The 20113-nt window shown below is 44.9% G+C and overlaps 1 protein-coding gene across 4 annotated transcripts in view; it reads left to right on the top strand.

The window, feature by feature from the left end:
- The first annotated feature begins 704 nt into the window (after window positions 1-704).
- Window positions 705-20113, top strand: part of sec24c (SEC24 homolog C, COPII coat complex component) — a 28240-nt gene continuing 8831 nt past the window's right edge. The window contains exons 1-15 of one of the 4 annotated variants that reach the window (XM_031804774.1): window positions 705-927; window positions 5704-5882; window positions 6274-6354; window positions 6708-6840; window positions 6953-7119; window positions 7206-7829; window positions 9471-9613; window positions 9952-10020; window positions 13316-13555; window positions 13736-13874; window positions 13958-14073; window positions 14412-14536; window positions 14642-14833; window positions 15939-16149; window positions 16354-16524. In XM_031804774.1, coding sequence (XP_031660634.1) covers window positions 5723-5882; window positions 6274-6354; window positions 6708-6840; window positions 6953-7119; window positions 7206-7829; window positions 9471-9613; window positions 9952-10020; window positions 13316-13555; window positions 13736-13874; window positions 13958-14073; window positions 14412-14536; window positions 14642-14833; window positions 15939-16149; window positions 16354-16524 — 2571 coding nt within the window. In that variant the 5' untranslated portion in view covers window positions 705-927; window positions 5704-5722. The remainder of the gene's footprint in view (window positions 928-5703; window positions 5883-6273; window positions 6355-6707; window positions 6841-6952; window positions 7120-7205; window positions 7830-9470; window positions 9614-9951; window positions 10021-13315; window positions 13556-13735; window positions 13875-13957; window positions 14074-14411; window positions 14537-14641; window positions 14834-15938; window positions 16150-16353; window positions 16525-20113) is intronic. The other 3 variants (XM_031804776.1, XM_031804775.1, XM_031804777.1) reach the window with 3 other exon arrangements.

The following is a 20113-nucleotide window of genomic DNA, read 5'->3' as shown; positions in this document are numbered from 1 at the left end:
TCAGGGTTTTTAGGACCGTAACATGTCTCCTGTATTTGACTAAAAGGAGAAGGTTTGGGTTTGAACCTGGCGCCTATCCCGCCTCGCGTCATCTCACCCAATACTGCAAGTCACACTCCACCTGTTCATACTAACAAAACAGCTGTTAGAATTGTAAGTATATGCATGTCCCTTAAGGTCCTTGTGTAATTGTAATGTGATATTGTACATTAGTCCCGCCCCAGCCCCGCCCCTAGCTCGATTGTCTATTGTTTGTAATCAATGTATGCTTGTGTTCCCTCATGTGCTTTATGTATTGATTTGTTGTAAAAAAAAAAAATGTTTAACTCCACCTGCTCATCTGTGCCATCACTTCCTTGTCACCTGAGTAGGCCAAACAAACATGTGACCAGTGACGTTCAACTCCACATGAGTGTCCCTACTGTACAAAACAAGTTACAACTTTCCAAGACAGACAGCAGATATATATTCAGTTCGGAAATAAGCAGGCCTAAAAAAGATTTAACCATTTTTGTTTAGTAGATAAGGACAGCACCATGATGAAGTAGAATCAACCTCTGAGACCGAAACAATAAAATGTTAGATACGATTTTAGGGAGATTGATAACTGCAATAGGAAACTTTACGTTCCATACACTGTTAAAGGTGTAATAAACCATAGATTTACATAATTCACAACCTTAACTTAACCTCCCTGTTGTTATTGAGCGCTCAGCTGACGCAGTGTCCGGATGTGGACGTGGCAGACAGCTACCTACGACAGTTCCGGTGCGAATGTCCGCTTGGAGAGAAACCAGAGAGGAAAGGATTAGCGAAACACCCCAGGACGGACATCGGCAATAGTTTGACGGCCACTGGCCTTCGGAACCGGTTGTGAGCAGGGACAACCGATCTCTTGGCTAACTCGTTATTTTATCCAGTTTTGAGGTGAGTGTCGAGTTGTATCTTGGTGAAGTATTTCAGTTCCTTTAAAGAAAACATATTAGAAATCGGTGGTAGCATAGCTAGCTAGGTAACTAGCTACCTAACGTCAGCAGGATACTGGCTGTACGCTCCATTATTTAGCTGATTCAGTTGCTGCGAGTGCTGATTCTTGTCATGAATCAACTCCGTGTATGTAGGCCCAAAGACGTCAACTGACATGAAGGTTAGCTAGCTAGCTAGTGGTGTTTTACTCAAGGCCGTGTATAGAAGCTGATTGTTTCTCTGATCACAGAAATGAATATTGATTTAGCTACCGTAGCCCGGTGAAATGCGACATGGGTTAGCTAGCCAACTAGAACTAGCCTTAGTTACCCGCGCTAGTTAACGCAACGAGACTGCTTGTCTCTAGCTGGTAGTTAAACGTTAGTTCACGGGACAACAACCTAAAATACCTCCTCTTGTCCATTGAAGTTGAACACACTTTAATGGGCTGTATAGATCAAGCAAATTAGCCGTTTGAACGATAACCAGTTGCTAAACAGACGTAGGCTATCCAATGAACTTTAGCCAGCCAGCCAGCCGTAGCTCAGCACGTTTGACAGTTTCTTCCTTCAACAGGCCCGTTACGCTCTGTAGCTAACGCTAACTGTTAATAGCTACAGTACACAGATCCAACGGTATTGTATTTCTAGCCGTGGCACCTGTTACCTTGAATTATTTAAAGAGCTGTGTCGAATGAACCCGTGTTTGTCATCATATAATAATGCTACAGCCGAGGTGGCTAGTTAGCTAAGTTAACCAGTGCAGTGGCTAGTCCTTAATCATGACTCTCAGTGCCATTACACTACACAAGCCATTGGATGAAGGCTGCGGTACGGATTTGGAAGCATAAGGACCTTCTATTTTAATATTGACAAGAAAGAAGAGAAAAAAATCTAAAAACAATAGGTTAAATTGATACACACTTTTAAAAAATATATATGGTTAGGGTTCCCACACAGGTATATATTTCCATGTTACAGCTAACCAGTGGCTAACCAGTGGCTAGCTAGCTAATAGATGCAAATTATGTTAGATGAGGCCAGCAAGTCAATGAGTTAACATCCAGGTCAGGTCTAGGCAGACTAGGTTAATGCCTTTAACCAGATGTTTAACCTCTTAGATGGAAAGTCCCCTGTTTAGGGACCTGTGTGGTTCTGGTACTGGTTCCGACTGTCATTTTTGCTTATAAATCGATCTGTGGACACCACAGCTTGCATTGAGCGATAGCCCTGGTTCCCACAGACACAGTAGTATATTTTGTTGTGTCTGTGTGACGTGGGATGTGAAATATGAAAACACTGGGATGTCCCTCCTACCATTTAATTTGCTCTTCTGACTGTCCAACTCCTGGCTGAACCTTACATCACAGCCACTGACAAAGCACATGCCTGCAATCCTTACACCATAGCGCAGCAGTCAAGTGGTTTCATCACTATAGCACATTCAGAGATCGATTTGTAGCCAAGTCTAAGTCCAAAAGGCTCCTTAACAGCTTCTACCCCCAAGCCATAAGACTGCTGAACAATTAATCAAATAGCCACCCGGACTACTTACATTGACCCCACCCCCTTTGTTTTTAAACTGCTGCTACTCACTGTTTATCATCTATGCACAGTCACTTTACTTAGATTATTTAGTACATATTTTCCGGACTCTGTTTTCTTAACTGTATTGTTGGTTATGGGCTTGTAAAGTAAGCATTTCACGGTAAGTGACAAAGAATAAAAATAAGTCATGGATTTTTAACAAACACTTTCTGTTTGTCAGAGATGGATGAGATTAATATTAGGTGAAAGGCGAGTTCCTGGACGAGTTCAGGAAGGCAAGCAAGAGCTAGCTCTGTGTGACGTTCAGAGGTCAGGGCAGATGTTTTGATCAAGAGAGACATTTAGAGAATTAGCACATTTTCTCTAACACCGAACGTTCAAATATGTATTTTACAGTTATAAGGGAGGGGAAAGCATATAGTTGGTGGCTTTATAATTAGCTTATGCTTTATTTAGAAAGCATATGTCATTTCAAGCCTTATTCAAACAGTCATAAAATATTTCTTATTTTTATCACATTTCTACTGTGTACTTGAGCTTGTGTCCTCCAAAAGTGGCTACACCCCAGCAATTCAAAACTATTTTAACCAGAAAGGTGAGATTAACTTTATTGGAGTATGCAGCATTACTAGTTATTCTTTATGGCCCTCTCATGAGAAATAATTTGATACGTTTAGATTACATGTAACCACATTTGATGTTTTAAAGTTGCACTATGCAGAAATCGCTCCTCCATTTCCTGGTTTTAAAAATTCTACTAATTCCCCTAATTTCAGCTTATTTGACAAAACAAGCAGTCATAAACGGCTGTGAGATATTTTCCATAACCACAAATATTCAATTTCAGCTGTTTGAAGCTGGTGGACATCACAGAATGTAAAATACAAAGTTTAAGAACAGGAAGCATAGAAATAGCGCAGATAGAACGTATCTAACACTTAGACTGGCTTTCAATGAGAACGACAGATCTAGAACTCACATTTCTATGTGGAGTTGGTTGGGTTGCCCAAAAACGAACATATTGCATCTTTAAAAGAAAGACGTGTTGTTGGTGAGGTAGCTAAGTGAATGGGTGCTCAATAGCTAGCTAACAGGCTTTTTGACAAGTGGGTGGTGTAGCTGTCCTCTAGTGTCAGTGTACAGAGGACAGGACACTGTTCTATCCATTATATGGCTGTCAGCTTGGTTATAGCCAGTCACATGATATTTGATTGAGCCTTGTGTGTCAACATGGTCTGTCGATTGATCCTACTTGTGCTGTGTGAGTTCTAGATCTGTCGTTCTCATTGAAAACCAGTTAAATTTTGCTCACATAAAGAGAAATTGGGTTAGGTGTGTTTTTAAAGAAGGTGAATTTGGGAAAAACCTGACCTGTTTGCCAAAATCAGATTGCCCTGTCAGACCTGTAGTCGGGCGATGTAGGCGGGGCCAAGTGTGTACTAAGTATGGCTGTGCGATATGGCCTTAAAATCATATTTTCAACCTTACGGGCAATTTACGATATCTAAATAGTTTTCATGTTTTCTCTATGCTTTGTTGTAGCAATTTTAAAGGTCAAACACATGGCTGTCTGTGTGTAAATGATATGGTGGACAGAAGGAGCACAGGAGTTATGACCAAAAAGACATTAGAATATGCAAAAAGAGAATGTTTTCTGGACACAAACCTTGTGCACTTGTGCAGGTTTGGGACTGTGACTATTTAGCTAATGGTGCTGAGCAATTTAGTGCTTTTTGAGGTCTGTTTGGTTTCGGTTCGATTCTATATATTTTTTAAAGTTTTTTATTTTTTTACATTAAATGCATTATGAAATAATGACACTAAAATGATTTTAGAGCTTTTTAATGGAAAATCCAAAGCCCAAAACAGTGAATATTCAATTGGTGAAACAGAACACATTCCATTGTCTCTGTCTGGTCCACATCAATAGAAAAATAGGAACTTACTATAAAATAATGAAATGTTTCAGTTGTGTATATTATTGGTTTTTATTTGAATATTCTGAATTCCTTAGTTATCATCTCTGCTCAGGTAGTAGCCAGCCAGGCAGACAATCTGTTATCTCTGTGCTCCCCATACTGTACTGTCTTGGGTCATCCTATTTAGCAAGGCTAGCCTGCCTTAGAATGCTGCAGAGCTGTCTCCCAGTCATTTGACTAGTTCTTCAAAGTAGATACGGCATCCTTTCACAAGCTCTCTATCCTTCTCATCATGCATTCCGCTCTCATGCAATCAGTTTAGATTAACACAGACCAACGTAGCAGGCATAAAAGTGTATCCCCCCAGAGATCTGTATAAAATGACGAGATGTTCATGTCTCCGCCCTAACAATAGGAGTTGTTGTCCCAAAGGCGGGAAGGCAGGCGACAAGATTAGGTCCAAAATAAGACCATAGAAAAGCATTGGGCTTATTTTGGACAGATTTTGCCCGAGAGTTAAACCTCTCGCAATGCTTCTTCCTCTCCGATCCGTCTCTGCCCGAGCCAGAAACGGGTGCAGTGGAGTATGGTCGTTGTAGTTAATTACCACATTTCTGCACTGAACTAGGTTGAATATTTGCTTAATGAAAACGCATTTCAGTGTCCCACTTAGTTCTCGACTTGATTTCTCTTGAGAATGATTTGATTTCTCTCTAGAGAAATGGTGTTGGCTCACAAAAAACCTGACCTGAATGGAATTTAACTATTTGAACAGATGTTGGTCAATTAGTAGTTTAAATTTTTCATAACTCTAGTGTCTTTCTCTCTACTGCAGTGATCTGACACATGATAGGATGCTCTCTAGGAATTTGCTCTCAGCTGTCCAGATTGTTCACATCAGCACTGATGGAGAGCGAGATGAGGACGCTATTGAGATGGAGCCCATGTCTTAAGTGTTGGCCCGGAGCCCTACAGTACTATACTGACTCCAGTACACAGGGGCTGGCCTGGTTGTGCTGAGTGGGCATATTTTCCCTCTAGGGGAACCTTTATGGATTCTACATCAACCTTTTTTTTTTCTCCCCACCTTGACTTTAAATTCTTCGGCTCAGATAGCCAGGGTTCACTTCCAACGACAGGGCACAAGGCAGGGCACGCCCTGGAACTTCAAAAGATCCACGTTGGCCCAGACTAGTATTGTTAGGGCAGTGAAGTCAAAGGTATAAATCAAACCCTGCTTGGAGTGCTAAATGCATGTTAACCTCTCCCAGCTCCAGGTATGAACTGAGAATGAATGTGAACCAGCAGACTCCCATGGCTTCTCCGTACGGCCCACCCCAGCCTGGCTATGGCCAGCCCAGCTACGCTCCCCTGGGAGGAGGCTACCCTGGCCCCTACGGACCCTACAACGGGCCCGCTGCAGCCTACCAGCCTGGGGCTCCACCACAAGGTAAGTCTCTCTCTTTCCTTAACCCTAACCCACCTCTTCTGTCTCGCAAGCAACTCTGTCTCTGTTTCTCTCCCTCCTCCCACGAGCTAGCTTACAGTCTGCAAGGTAAAACTTGTCTCTGTCCCTCTTTCTCTGAACTCATCGCAAAGTCCACCCCCTGCCTTTCCCACCATCGTTTTCTGGCAGCTTGTGTGTGTTTGGATGTGGTTGCTTGTAGTGTGAATGCATCAACAACCATAGGGATTCTAGTTGCTCCTACTCCTGTTTGTGTGTGTGTGGAGACCTGTGTGAATAAGCATATTATGCGTGTATGTGTTCCTCCATTCTCCCTGGCTTTCTACATTCCTATTCTTGCCTCTGTACACTGTCTCTTTCCTTTCTTGTCTTTCAGGTTACTCTCCCTATGCCAGTTTTCCCTCTAAGGCTGTGGCAGCTAACCCTGTCTCTGACCTGTCCTCTCCTCTTGACTTAGGTAACTGCTCTCTCTCGCTCTCTCTCTTTGCCGCCCCTCTCCCCTACCTACATGCTTCTACAGCCTGCTGATCATTTGGTTGAGAGCAAGGGTTCCCATGGCCCACTTGAAGTTCAAAATCTAAGGTTTCAGTTTCTCACCTGAGATGACTAGCTTCAGGATGACTCATTTGACCAACGAGTGGTGTGAATCTATGCAGGTTTTTCTGTCTGGGAGTAGGCCTAATCATATATTTAACGTTGATGACGTAATGGTCAACCTAGCTGATCGTTAGGACGTTCTGAATGCCATCCGCTGTGCTTCAAACCTGTGGTCATTTGCAGGCAGGTGCCTAACTCCCCCCTCTCTCTCAGGACCTGCCAGAGGCCCCCTTACCTCTGCCCCCCGTCCAGTCTCCACCCCCCAGGCGTACTCCCAGTATCCCCAGGGAGACTCTCAGAACGGACCCCCACCTATGGATCACTCTATGGCCCAGCCAGCTCACAGGTCAGACCACGCACACACACACACACACACACACACACACACACAGTATATATAATAGACAGCGTTGTGTGTGTGTGAAGGTGTGTATGTGACAAGTTGTTTGTGTGTCCAGGTCGCCAGTGTCTCAGCCGTATAGCCACGGTGCTATGAACTTGTCCGGGCCACACCCCTCCTACTCCCAGCAGTACGGTGCTCCGCCCCCCATGCAACAGGTTACCAATCAGATGTCAGGGATGCAGATCGGGTCCGGTCCCCCCACCTCTGTTGGGCCGGGATATGGTAAGAAATGGATTGATTGACGAATTTCGTGCCAAACTTTGCACCTGCTAAACACAATCCTAGTTACCTGAATTTTCTTTCTCCAGCTCACCATCCCAGCTCCCAGCCTCCAATCAGTGCTGCATACTCCTCTGCAGCCCCACCTTCCTATACGCAAGCTCCTCCCCCATTGTCTGCTGCCCCCTCCCAGCCTCCCCCTCCCAGTGAACCTGCAGCCTCCCAGCCTTACTATGGTGGCCCCCCTCCCCCCCAACAACAACCCTTCCCCTCTGCCCACCATCCCTCCCAACCCTTCGTCTCCTCCTCTCCATACTTGGGCCCTCCCAGCCAACCTCAGGCCCCTCCAGTCTCCCAACAGCAGTCCTTCCCACCTGGCCCCCCTGCTCAGCAACCCTTCCCCAACTCCGCCCCTCCTCCAGTCTCCCAGGCCTCCTACTCTGGTCCCCCTCCTCTCACCCAGCACTCTTTCCCTCCCTCCTCCCAATCTGGCCCCTTCCCACCTATCTCTATATCCCCTTCCCAGTACCCAGGTCCACAGCCCCAGTCCCAACCCGGACCCCCTCCCTTCCACTCTGGGCCCTCTCCTCGAGGCCCCATCCCACCCCCCTCCATGTCCCAGCAGCAGGCCAATCACCTTCCCCCCGGCCCCATGCAGCAACAGCAGCCTCCTCAGCCTGGCATGCAGGGAGGATACCCAACCCAGCAGAATGGTGAGTACACCATGTTCAAACCCCTGTTCATCTTCTGCTAGACCACTAGCTTGCTTTTGGCAAGTCTGGAGTTTTTGTAATAGAATGTATTTGGCAGTCAGAATGGATGTGGAAATCAAATGTCATTCTAGTCAAATCAATAAAATCTAATGTTATTTGTCACGTGCTTTGTAAACAACCGGTGTAGACTAACAGTGAAGTGTTTTACTTACAGGACCATTTCCAACAATGCGGAGTTAAAGATATAAAATAAAACATAGAAATAGTGACACTGAATAAATACATGGTGAATAACACGAGTAAAAATAACATGGCTATATACAGTATACCAGTACCAAGTCAATGTGCTGGAGTACTAGGTAATTAAAGTATATATGTACAAATAGGTAGGGGTAAAGTGACTAGGAACATAATTACAAATAGTTTGTAGACTGCAAATTGACCGCAAGAAGCCAAATAGTTATGTTCCCTAAATCATAATCATTTAAAAGCTTTCTTACATTTGTATACGATCACGTCTCTCTATTATGCGTGGGAATACTTGGGAACAGAATTCTTCAATTAAAATCACCTGGAGCTGATTTCCTGGTGTTTTTAGTCTTTGTTCAACAATAATAAAATAAATGAATATTTATTCTTTTTGCTCAAATCTGGGGGCCAAATAAACCACCCGCGGGCCAAACGTTTGGGCCTTCCTCTGACAACGCCTGGTATAGAGGTCCTGGATGGCAGGGAGCCCCAGTGATGTTCTGGATCTTACTCACCACCCCCTGTAGCGCCTTGCAGTCGGGTGCTTTGCAGTTGCCGTACGAAGTGGCGACGCAGCCCTTCAAGATGCTCTCAACGGTGCAGCTGTAGAACTTTTTGAGGATCTGATGACTCATGCCAAATGTTTTCAGCCTCCTGATGTCAGAGGTGCTGTCGTGCCCTCTTCACAACTGTGTGTGTGGACCATGTTAGTTCCTTAGTTATGTTGACATGGATAGAACTTGAAGCTCTCAACCCGCTCCACTACTGCCCCATCAATGTGGGTGGGGGTGTGCTCTGTTTCATGTAGTCCACGATCAGCTTCTTTGTCTTCCTGACGTTGAGGGAGAGGTTGTTGTCGTGGCACCATACTGCCAGGTTGTTGTTCCTTATCGCCGTTGGTGATCAGTCAGTCCTACAACCGTTATCGTCAGCAAACTTAATGATGTTGTGTTGGAGCCGTGCGCGGTCACGCAGTCGTCGGTGAACCAGGCGCACAGGAGGGGCCTAAGCACACCCCTGAGGAGCCCCCGTGTTGGTCAGTGTGGCGGATGTGTTGTTGCCTAGCCTTGCCTCCTGGGGGGGCGGCCCATCAGGAAGTCCAGGATCCAGTTGCAGAGGGAGGTGATAAGTCCCAGGGTCCTGAGCTTAGTGATGAGTTTGGAGGCGACTATGGTGTTGAACTTTGAGCTGTAGTCAATGAACAGCATTTACGTAGGTATTCCTTTTGTCCGTGGGTGAGGGCAGTGTGGAGTGCAATATCATCTGTGGCTCTGTTGGGGCGGTATGCGAATTAGAGAGTGGGTCCAGGGTGTCTGGGACGTCACGTCTGCCAGCTAATGAACGTAAGCCCACCCTGTAGAGTTTATAATCGATCAATACTTTCTTCCTCAGGTGCGTTTGGGCAGCCTAGAGGGCCCCAGCCCGGCTATGCAGGCCCGCACTATCCCGGGCAGCAGAACTACGGAGCAGGCCCTGCCCCTGCACCCGCTCCCCCTGCACAGAAGAGACTGGACCCTGATTCCATCCCCAGCCCGGTAAGGCGCACACACAATCCGTCCTGGTAACACATGCTCACTTTATCTTGTGATAGTGTATTGGTGATAATGATGTTAGGTATTGGACTGTATGTTGTGTGTGTGTGCGTGCAGTCTAACAGTTTAACCCAGTCTGTTGAGCATGTGCATCAAACACAGATTATTTGCTTGGCTTCTCTCTGAGGACTGACTAATCTATAACCAATAATCAGAGTCAGTCAGGGAGCTAATAATCCTGCTATTGAGTTATTTACGTCCTCTTCTCTCTGTCCCCTCTTTTCTGTTGGTTTTGTTTGATTTGATAATTTGCTGGACAAATCTCTGTTGTGAATGTAAAGCAAGCGTCTGAGCTGCCGGCTGTGCAGAAATCGAGACATAGAATAGACCCAGACGCTATCCCCAGCCCAGTAAGTCCTGTCTACCTCCTAACCCCTATGCCCTTCCCCTTAACCCATTATCCTTAGTGCTGAGCACTGAAATGTGTTTTATTTACGTCTTTTAAATAACTAATTGACCGACATTGGTTCAATTATTTGAATTCCATTTGTTTTATATATTTTTTCTGAGCTCAATGTGCAATATCTCTATAAAGATTTCATGTTGTCCAACTCATCATTGTTAAGCGCAGAAAACGTTGCAATTAACTACAATGACCAGAATCCAATGTGCCTCCAGCTGCCTGTTCTCATTGGTTCTTGCCCCAGGCAAGCCTGTGGGTCCAGCAGAAAGACAAGGAGAGGAAGAGCGATAGACACGAGGGATAGAGAGCAGTTGCTTAGGTATCTCTACCTGACAATACATCTAATTGATTGATGGTTCTTATTTAGCGGTCTTAAACATATTCACTATGCGGTCCAACTCATCCCAAACCGTCTCAATTGGGTTGAGGTCAGGTGATTGTGGAGGCCAGGTCATCTGATGCAGCACTCCATCACTCTTCTACTTGGTCAAATAGCCCCTAAACAGCCTGAAGGTGTGTTGGGTCATTGTCCTATTAAAAAAACAAATGATAGTCCCACTAAGTGCAAACCAGATGGGATGGCGTATCGCTGCAGAATGCTGTGGTAGCCGTGCCGGTTATGTGTGCCTTGAATTCTAAATAAATCACTGATGGTGTCACCAGCGAAGCACCGTAACACCACCACCTCCATGCTTCACGGTGGGAACCACCCATGTGGAGATCATCCGTTAACCTACTATACATCTCACAAAGACGCAGCAGCTGGAACCAAAAATCTCAAATTTGGACTCGTCAGACCAAAGGACAGATTTCCACGGTCTAATGTCCATTGCTCGTGTTTCTTGGCCCAAGCAAGTCTCTTCTTCTTATTGGTTTCCTTTTAAAAGTGGTTTCTTTGCAGCCATTTGACCATGAAGGCCTGATTCACACAGTCTCCTCTGAACAGTTGATGTTGAGATGTCTTTTACTTGAACTCTGAAGCATTTATTTGGGCTGCATTTTCTGAGGCCGTTAACTCTTAATGAACTTATCCTCTGCAGCAGAGGCAGCTCTGGGTATTCCTTTCCTGTGGCGGTCCTCATGAGAGCCAGTTTCATCAGCACTTAATGGTTTTTGCGACTGCACTTGAAAACTTTAAAAGTTCTTGAAATTTTCCGAATTGACTGACCTTCATGTCTTAAAGTAATGATGGACTGTCATCTCTCTTTGCTTATTTGAGCTGTTCTTGTCATAATATGGACTTGGTGTTTTACCAAATAGGGCTATTTTGTCACAACACAACTGATTGCCTCAAATGCATTAAGAAGGAAAGAAATTCCACAAATGAACTTTTAACAAGGCACACCTGTTAAAGCAGGTGACTACTTCATGAAGCTGGTTCAGAGAATGCCTCTGACAGCTTGACACTCTTGGCAAAGGGTGGCTACTTTGAAGAATCTGAAATATAAAATATATTTAAATTTTGTAACACAATTGTTTTAATTTTTTTTGGTTACTGCATGATTCCATGTGTTCACTATTCTACAATGTAAAAAATAAAGGAAAACCCTTGAATGAGTAGGTGAGTCCATACTTTTGACAGGTACTGTATATACACAAGTAAGCTGCCCCAGGTCAACCGTTTAGGAGCAACAATGGCTCAGCCACAAAGTGGTAGGCCACACAAGCTCACAGAACGGGACCGCCGGAGAGCCAGGAGAGAGCTACCTGCCTCAATGCATAATGGCAACTGTAAAGTTTGGTGGAGGAGGGATAATGGTCTGGGCTGTTTTTCATGGTTTGGGCTAGGCCCCTTAGTTCCAGTGAAGGGAAATCTTATCGCTACAGCATACAATGACATTGTAGATCAATCTGTGCTTCCAACTTTGTGGCAGCAGTTTGGGGAAGGCCCTTTTCTGTTTCAGCATGACAATGCCCCTGTGCACAAAGCGAGGTACATACAGACATGTTTTTTGTCGAACTGTGTGGAAGAACTTGACTTGCCTGCTCCGAGCCCTGACCTCAACCCCATTGAACACCTTTGAATTGGAATGCCGACTGCGAGCCAGACCTAATCGCCCAACATCAGTACCCGACCTCACTAATGCTCTTGTGGCTGAATGGACGCAAGTCCCCGCAGTAATGTTCCAACATCTAGTGGAAAGCTTTCCCAGAAGAGTGGAGGCTGTTGTAGCAGCAAGGGGGGGACTCCATATTAATGCCCATGATTTTAGAATGAAATGTACAGCAGGCAGGTGTCCACATACTTTTGGTCATGTAGTGTAGATGGCTGGGTGCTACTACCTGAGCACAGATAATATGATGACTTGGAATGAAATAGTAAGTCTTCAAATAAAGTGAGAAATGGAAACAGGATGCATGTGAGCTCAATTTCAAGTCTCATAACAAAGGGTCTGAATACTTATATAAGGTATTTCTGTTTTTTTGTATACATTTGCAAAAATGTCAACCTGTAACGCTTGAATGTAACATTGTGGAAAAAGGGAAGAGGTCTGAATACTTTCCAAATGCGCTGTACACAACCCAAATATTTTATTTAAGGAAAGTATGTGAGTAAGTGATTGTTGGAGCCTAATAAGTTGTTTTACCATCAATTGTTTTATGCTATGCTGTTACAGCATTGAACCCACATAATGCATCATTTTTGAGGGGGAACTGAAATGAATGAAACTCAAAAAGCACACAGCTCAGCATTACCTTATCTCCAGCCCAGCAGTCTTCTCTGTAACTGCTACAACCCTAACCTTTGAGCCCAGAACCTCTGAAGCATACCAATGTTACTATGTCTGACCAGCAGGTCATTGGTCCATTCTGACCACCCCCCCCCCACCTCTTCTCTTCCTCCTCGCATGCCAGCCTGCAGTGTCTCACACACGACTCACCCATAATTCCTTGCTTTCGGACATTTGCCCACAATTCCTAGCACCCTGAAATTAGCCCATATTCCTTGCATTTTTTTGTTGTCCACAATCATGCTACATCTGCGTATTAAGCCCTCCCTAGTAGTGTTGGTGTGTTGTGCACTGTTGCCATGGTTGCTGTGTCATTGTGTTTATATTATAGAATGGTTTTTGGTTCATCTTCTCTGTTCTCTTTGGGAGATCTGTTATTTTTTACTCTCCTGCAGGAGAATAGGTTTGTGTGTGGTGGATAGATTCTTCCCCTGCATGTCTTTTATACTCCACCCTCTGTCAAATTAACATTAGTGTGTCTGTTAAACTCGCTTTCTCATTCTACCTCAGATTCAGGTGATTGAGGATGACCGGGTCAACAAGAGCAGTGAGCCGTTCACCACTGGGGTCAAAGGTCAGGCTCCACCCCTGGTCACCACCAACTTCCAGGTGAAAGACCAGGGCAATGCCAGCCCGCGGTTCATCCGCTGTACAGCCTACAACATGCCCTGCACCGCCGACATGGCCAAACAGTCCCAGGTCCCCTTGGCCGCTGTAATCAAACCCCTGGCTATGCTGCCCCCCGACGAGGTGAGACACACACCCCCTCAATCTCCTCTGGTCTGTTCTCCTCCTCTCAAAACACTCTCTTACGTCTTGCTCGCTGTCTCTCTCGTATGTGCTTAATTTGTTCGCACGAATCTGAGGCCTCTGCCATTTCTGGGTTTGAACTACGGTATAAGATGCTAAACAGACCCCCCCCCCCCTCAGACCCCTCCGTACATCGTGGACCATGGGGACGGCGGTCCTATCCGCTGTAACCGCTGTAAGGCCTACATGTGTCCCTACATGCAGTTCATCGAGGGCGGACGCCGCTTCCAGTGTGGCTTCTGCAGCTGCGTCACAGAGGGTATGTGCGCGTGGGTGATATTGTGTGTCTCTGGCGTCAATGTTATTTTTTGCTATAACACTCCCTCTTTCTCTCTCCCATAGTTCCTCCCCACTACTTCCAGCATCTGGACCACACAGGGAAGAGGGTGGACTGCTACGATCGGCCAGAGCTCTCTCAGGGCAGCTACGAGTTTGTGGCCACCGTCGACTACTGTAAGGTAGGAGTCTACTTTTAGAAAAGACTGGAGGCCCGTAGCGTTGCGCTATTTTGGAGCAGGAGATTTTCATGAAGACCCAGATTCTGTCGTCACAATGACCAGGTTTGGCACATAGCAGAGATTCTCGACCAAAGAAAGGCTGTGCCGTTATGTGAACTGTCTCGTCTAAATTCTTCTCTCTTTCACGCTCTCCCGTTCTCTCTCTCTCTCTCGTTCTCTCTCTCTCTCTCTCTCTCTCTCTCTCTCTCTCTCTCTCTCTCTCTCTCTCTCTCTCTCTCTCTCTCTCTCTCTCTCTCTCTCTCTCTCTCTCTCTCTCTCTCTCTCTCTCTCTCTCTCAGAACAATAAGCTCCCCCAGCCCCCGTCGTTCATCTTCTTCATCGATGTGTCTTACAACGCCGTGAAGAGCGGCATGGTTAACATCGTCTGTCAGGAGCTCAAGACTCTACTGGACTACCTGCCCAGGTACACACACACACACACACACACACACACACTATTCACCCATGTAAACACACACCCACTAGCTAATTAATGACATTTGCTCTCCCCCCCCAACTCACCCTCCAGGGAGAATCCAGAGGCAGACTCGGTGGTGCGTGTGGGTTTTGTGACCTACAACAAGGTGTTGCACTTCTACAACGTCAAGTCCAGCCTGGCCCAGCCCCAGATGATGGTGGTCAGTGACGTCAGTGACATGTTCCTCCCTCTGCTCGACGGCTTCCTGGTCGGCGTCAACGACAGCCGGATGGTCATCGAGAGGTACGCAAGCGCACACATCTCCACCAGGCCTCCAGACTTAAGGTTCCCGTCGTGGCACCTATCCCGTGATCTAATCTCACAGCGCCAATGTTCTGTAAAACAGTAGGATGGGTAGGAAAATGCATAAATATGCTTAGCATTGTGTAAATGACTCTTAACTGAATATGAACTAATTCCATGACATGAGTCATCTTCAGTGCTTTATTAAGGAGTGCAATCAACAACTTAGATGACATTTAAGAAATGAAATGTTTCTTCTAGCATGTTGTGATTCAAACTATTTTGATGCGCATCCTAATCCAGTGGTTGTCATGTATTTTGGGTTGACAATTAGGCGGTTATATTTTACTGTTAAAATAGGTTCAATAGAGATTCATTTGCCTACATCTTTATGTGCACTAATATCATTGGATACTTTTTGGGAGGGCTAATTCACCCCCTAGGTGGGAACTCAAAACACATTTTCTAGATCGCTAACTCGAAGTATAAAACCCACTGCTAGTAGTCATATGTTAATCTAACAGCAAATGTAATGTCCTAAAATAAAATATAAACTGCAGTTGTAGCCTACTACCAAAAACCTGTGCAAATGCAATGGCTGCTCTCAAAGCCATATCAAATACCAGGGTTGTAAAATAGTTGCTATTTGGCTTAATAGTCAAAGTTGAGAAAGTGTACCTACATAAAGCTCAGAACCTCCTCTCAGCGTTACACAGGATACCTGTGTTTTTACCCTGCAATTGGATTTGAAAATGTTATACAATCAGAATGCTTTTTTTTTTTCTTTCTCCCGGGAAAGGCCGTGAGAGGCTCGCTCGTCACAGAGGAGGCAGCCGCAGGGCATGAACTTTCATTACATGAATCATCAGGATAATGCACTTTACTGTTTGACCAAATCATGGCTTAAGCCTCTCCCAAAAAATAGGAAGATTGAGAAATATCACATTTCATTTAATCGCACAGCTAAGCCAACGGGTCACTGTCTGGAGCCCTGGTAAACACACATGAACATTTATATCCATCACATGTATTGAAGCAGATTTCTCATCTGTCCAGACTTTGCAACTGGTTTAAGTTGTGTAGACTCATTTGGTGTGTGTGTCAGTTTGCTAGACCAGATTCCGGAGATGTTTGCAGACACCAGGGAGACTGAGACTGTGTTTGGACCAGTCATTCAGGCAGGACTGGAGGCACTGAAGGCTGCAGACTGTGCCGGGAAGCTGTTTGTGTTCCACTCCACTCTGCCCATCGCTGAGGCTCCTGGGAAACTGAAGAATAGAGAGGACAAGAAACTAGTGGGAACAGACAAGGAGAAGGTACACAAACACACTGATACACTCATACACATGTTTTCTCACACACACACACATACTAATAAGGACAAGATAAACTGATATGGCAACTGTGTGGCAGATACTGTTGCAATTAGACACAACACATAAAGAACCCTCATTCTGGAGAAAGTGTTCTATCTGCTAGTGGTTGTCATTGACTCGGCCTATGCATCTCTCTCTGTCCAGTCTCTGTTCCAGCCCCAGTCTGGTTTCTATAGTAACCTCTCTAAGGAGTGTGTAGCACAGGGCTGCTGTGTAGACCTCTTCCTGTTTCCCAACCAGTACGTCGACGTGGCAACGCTTGGCGTGGTGCCCGTCTCCACCGGGGGTTCCGTCTACAAATACACCTACTTCCAGGTGAGAGACACACCTCTCTCTTGATTGATGGATGGTACCAAGAATATGCATATCCTTGCTTCAGGTCCTGAGCTATAGGCAGTTAGATTGGATCATTTTAGGTGAAAATTGAAGAAACCGGGTGGATCCTTAAAGAGGTTTTTAACAGGGCAATTGAAGATAATATCACCCATCAGATTGTCAGTTTAATCTCGTCTTTAGGCTACATCTATTATAGGCCTATGTGTGAAATTTGTTTCGATGTAGTTTACCTTTAGTTTCAATTGGCCAGTGACAGATGGCAGCCAACTATCGGGGTGAAGGGCAGGCAGGGGGGGGAAATGGCTATGTCCTCCTAAAACTGCTTATAACACAACTCTGTTATTGAAATTCTAGCAACGACCGTGTTGAATCAACTTATTTAGGACAAGCCAAGCATGGGGGAGACATGACTTAGAAAATTAGGGTAATTTAAATGTTAAATTCTTAACCTCTAGGAGCTCAGAGAGCATCAATGTGTTAATCCACAGATAAAAGCCGGCCGCAACCGGGAGACTCACGAGGCTGCACACAACTGGCCCAGCGTCGTCTGGGTAGGGTTTGGGGGGGGGAGGGTTTGGCCGGCCAGGATGTCCTTGTCCCATCGCTCTCTAGCGACCCCCTTGTGCCGGGCTGGGCACATGCACAGGGATTTCGGTTGCCAGTTGTAGGTGTTTCCTCCAACACATTGGTGTGGCTGATTTAGCGAGCAGTGTGTCAAGAAGCAGTGCGGCTTGGCAGGGTCGTGTTTCGGCTCTCGGCCTTCTCCTTTGTAAATACCAATTGGATATCACAAAATTGTGGAGAAAAAGGGGTAAAAAGTCATGGTATTTTTGCACTCTGGACATGTGTTGGTAGTACCCATCTTGGTAACGACCCGTTAGTGGTTTGGTACTCAGGGCTCTGTTGTCCCTCTAACCACTCTGACATCAATGCAAATGCTATGGAAAATCACATCGAACAATTTATCAAAACTGTATCATGCGGTGTATCACTTGTCACGCAGCGAGAGGCTGCCTGCTCCTCAGTGGTCGACGCGTGAAGTGAAATAAGTGTTCTTTATATAAGCCTAGATATTTCTATATGCAATCCTGTGTTGAAAGCAGAGTTTTGATGGTTGCTACTAAAAAGAGGATCCCGGCTGCTACTCTATTTATTTATCTGCTGCTCCGCTATAAAACCAGAGTATCCAACTGCGTGAAAGCAGCCTCCATTTGCTATTCCAGTACATACAGATGACATATATATATTTTTTCCCACTGCCCCGTTTCTGCCCATTTGATCATTTGGCTTTTCTAAATCGAAACAAATGGTACATATTAATAAAGACTATTACATTTGAGAATAGTCTCTTGGGTGAAAATATGATCACTTGAGAGAACAGCGTTCGCCGCCTGAGTCCAGGAACGGAGAGCAAGCTTTTTTTTGTCAACAGCCCATTGTTGCAGCATGCAGCCCATTGTTGCAGCATGCAGCCCATTGTTGCAGCATGCAGCCCATTGTTGCAGCATGCAGCCCATTGTTGCAGCATGCAGCCCATTGTTGCAGCATGCAGCCCATTGTTGCAGCATGCAGCCCATTGTTGCAGCATGCAGCCCATTGTTGCAGCATGCAGCCCATTGTTGCAGCATGCAGCCCATTGTTGCAGCATGCAGCCCATTGTTGCAGCATGCAGCCCATACGGGATATGTTTTTGTTTCTAAGACATTCTAAGGTTTGCAGAGGTTGACCGATTTTATGATTTTTCAACGCCAATACCGATTATTGGAGAACCCAAAAAAGCCGATGTCGGCTTTAAAAAAAATATATATATATATATTTGTAATAATAACAATTACAACAATACTGAATGAACATTTTTATTTTAACTTAATATAATACATCAATAAAATCTATTTAGTCTCATAAATAATGAGGAGGAGAAAGTAAAAGTGCAATATGTGCCATGTAAAAAGGCTAACATTTAAGTTCCTTGCTCTGAACATGTGAAAGCTGGTGGTTCAATATTCCCAGTTAATAAGTTTTAGGTTGTAGTTATTATAGGAATTATGACGCGTTGACTATTTCTCCCTCTACCATTTATATTTCATATACCTTTGACTATTGGATGTTCTAGTAGGCACGTTAGTATTGCCAGCCTAATCTCAGGAGTTGAAAGGCTTGAATTCATAAACAGCGCGGTGAAGCAAGCATTGCTAAGAGCTGCTGGCAAACGCAGTAAAGTTTGAATGAATGCTTACGAGCCTGCTGCTGCCTACCACCGCTCAGACTGCTCTATCAAATCATAGACTTAATTATAATATAATAAACACAGAAATATGAGCCTTTGATCATTTAATATGGTCAAATCCGGAAACTATCATTTAGAGAAATGTTTATTCCTTCAGTGAAATACGGATCTGTTACGTATTTTATCGAGCGGGTGGCAACGCTAAGTCAAAATGCGTTGCTGTTACATTGAAGGTTGTGCAATGTTATGTCATAATTATGTAAAATTCTGGCGAATTAGTTCACAGTTCGCAACTAGCCAGGCGGCTCAAACTGCTGCATATACCCTGACTCTGCTTGCACTGAACGCAAGAAAAGTGAGACAATTTCCCGAGTTAATATTGTCTGCTAACATGAATTTCTTAACTAAATATGCAGGTTTAAAAATATATATATTTCTGTGTATTGATTTTAAGAAAGGCTTTGATGTTTATGATTAGGTACGATTGTGCTTTTTCCACAAATGCGCTTTTTGTTAAATCATCGCCCGTTTGGCGAAGTAGGCTGTGATTCAATGATAAATTAACAGGCACTGCATTGATTATATGCTACGCAGGACAAGCTAGTTAACTAAACATGGTTGGTGATATTACTAGGTTAACTAGTGATTGTGAAGATAGTTTTTTTTTATAAGATAAGTTTAATGCTAGCTAGCAACTTACCTTGGCTCCTTGCAGCCACAAGGTCCTTTTGATGCTGCACTCGCGTAACAGGTGGTCAGCCCGGCGTAACAGGTGGTCAGCCCGCCGTAACAGGTGGTCAGCCCGCCGTAACAGGTGGTCAGCCCGCCGTAACAGGTGGTCAGCCCGCCGTAACAGGTGGTCAGCCCGCCACAGTCTCCTCGTGGATTGCAATGTAATCGGCCGTAATCCGTGTCCAAAAAAGGCCGATTACCGATTTCTGAACTTGAAATCGGCCATGCCGATCGACCTCTAGTTTGTATCATTCATAGCTCAATCTAGCGTATAGTACCCGTTTTCAAATGAACACTTTTTTATGGTCAACATAGGCACTTCATATGCGCACTCGCTCCGGGAATAGGGACAAATATCATCATGTTTCTTTAGACGTGCCTAAAATACGTGGATTTATTGTGATGGACTTTTATGTAGATTTCCAAAGGCGTGCAGCAGCGACTTGTGTGCATGGAGGCCTGGAGATGCTAAATGTGTTTTATGTTAATGAATGGTCAATTACCATGAGACCGACAGTCATTTTCGAGACGATAACCGTCTGACACAATTTGGTGACCGCCGCAGCCCTAAATTACCTACGATTGAATCACTCCTTGTTCATCTTTCAA

The sequence above is a fragment of the Oncorhynchus kisutch genome, linkage group LG25 (assembly GCF_002021735.2).
Source record: "Oncorhynchus kisutch isolate 150728-3 linkage group LG25, Okis_V2, whole genome shotgun sequence".
Classification (NCBI taxonomy): domain Eukaryota; kingdom Metazoa; phylum Chordata; class Actinopteri; order Salmoniformes; family Salmonidae; genus Oncorhynchus; species Oncorhynchus kisutch.
Note: the sequence above shows the minus strand (reverse complement) of the source record. Positions and strands in the feature narration are given on the sequence as shown.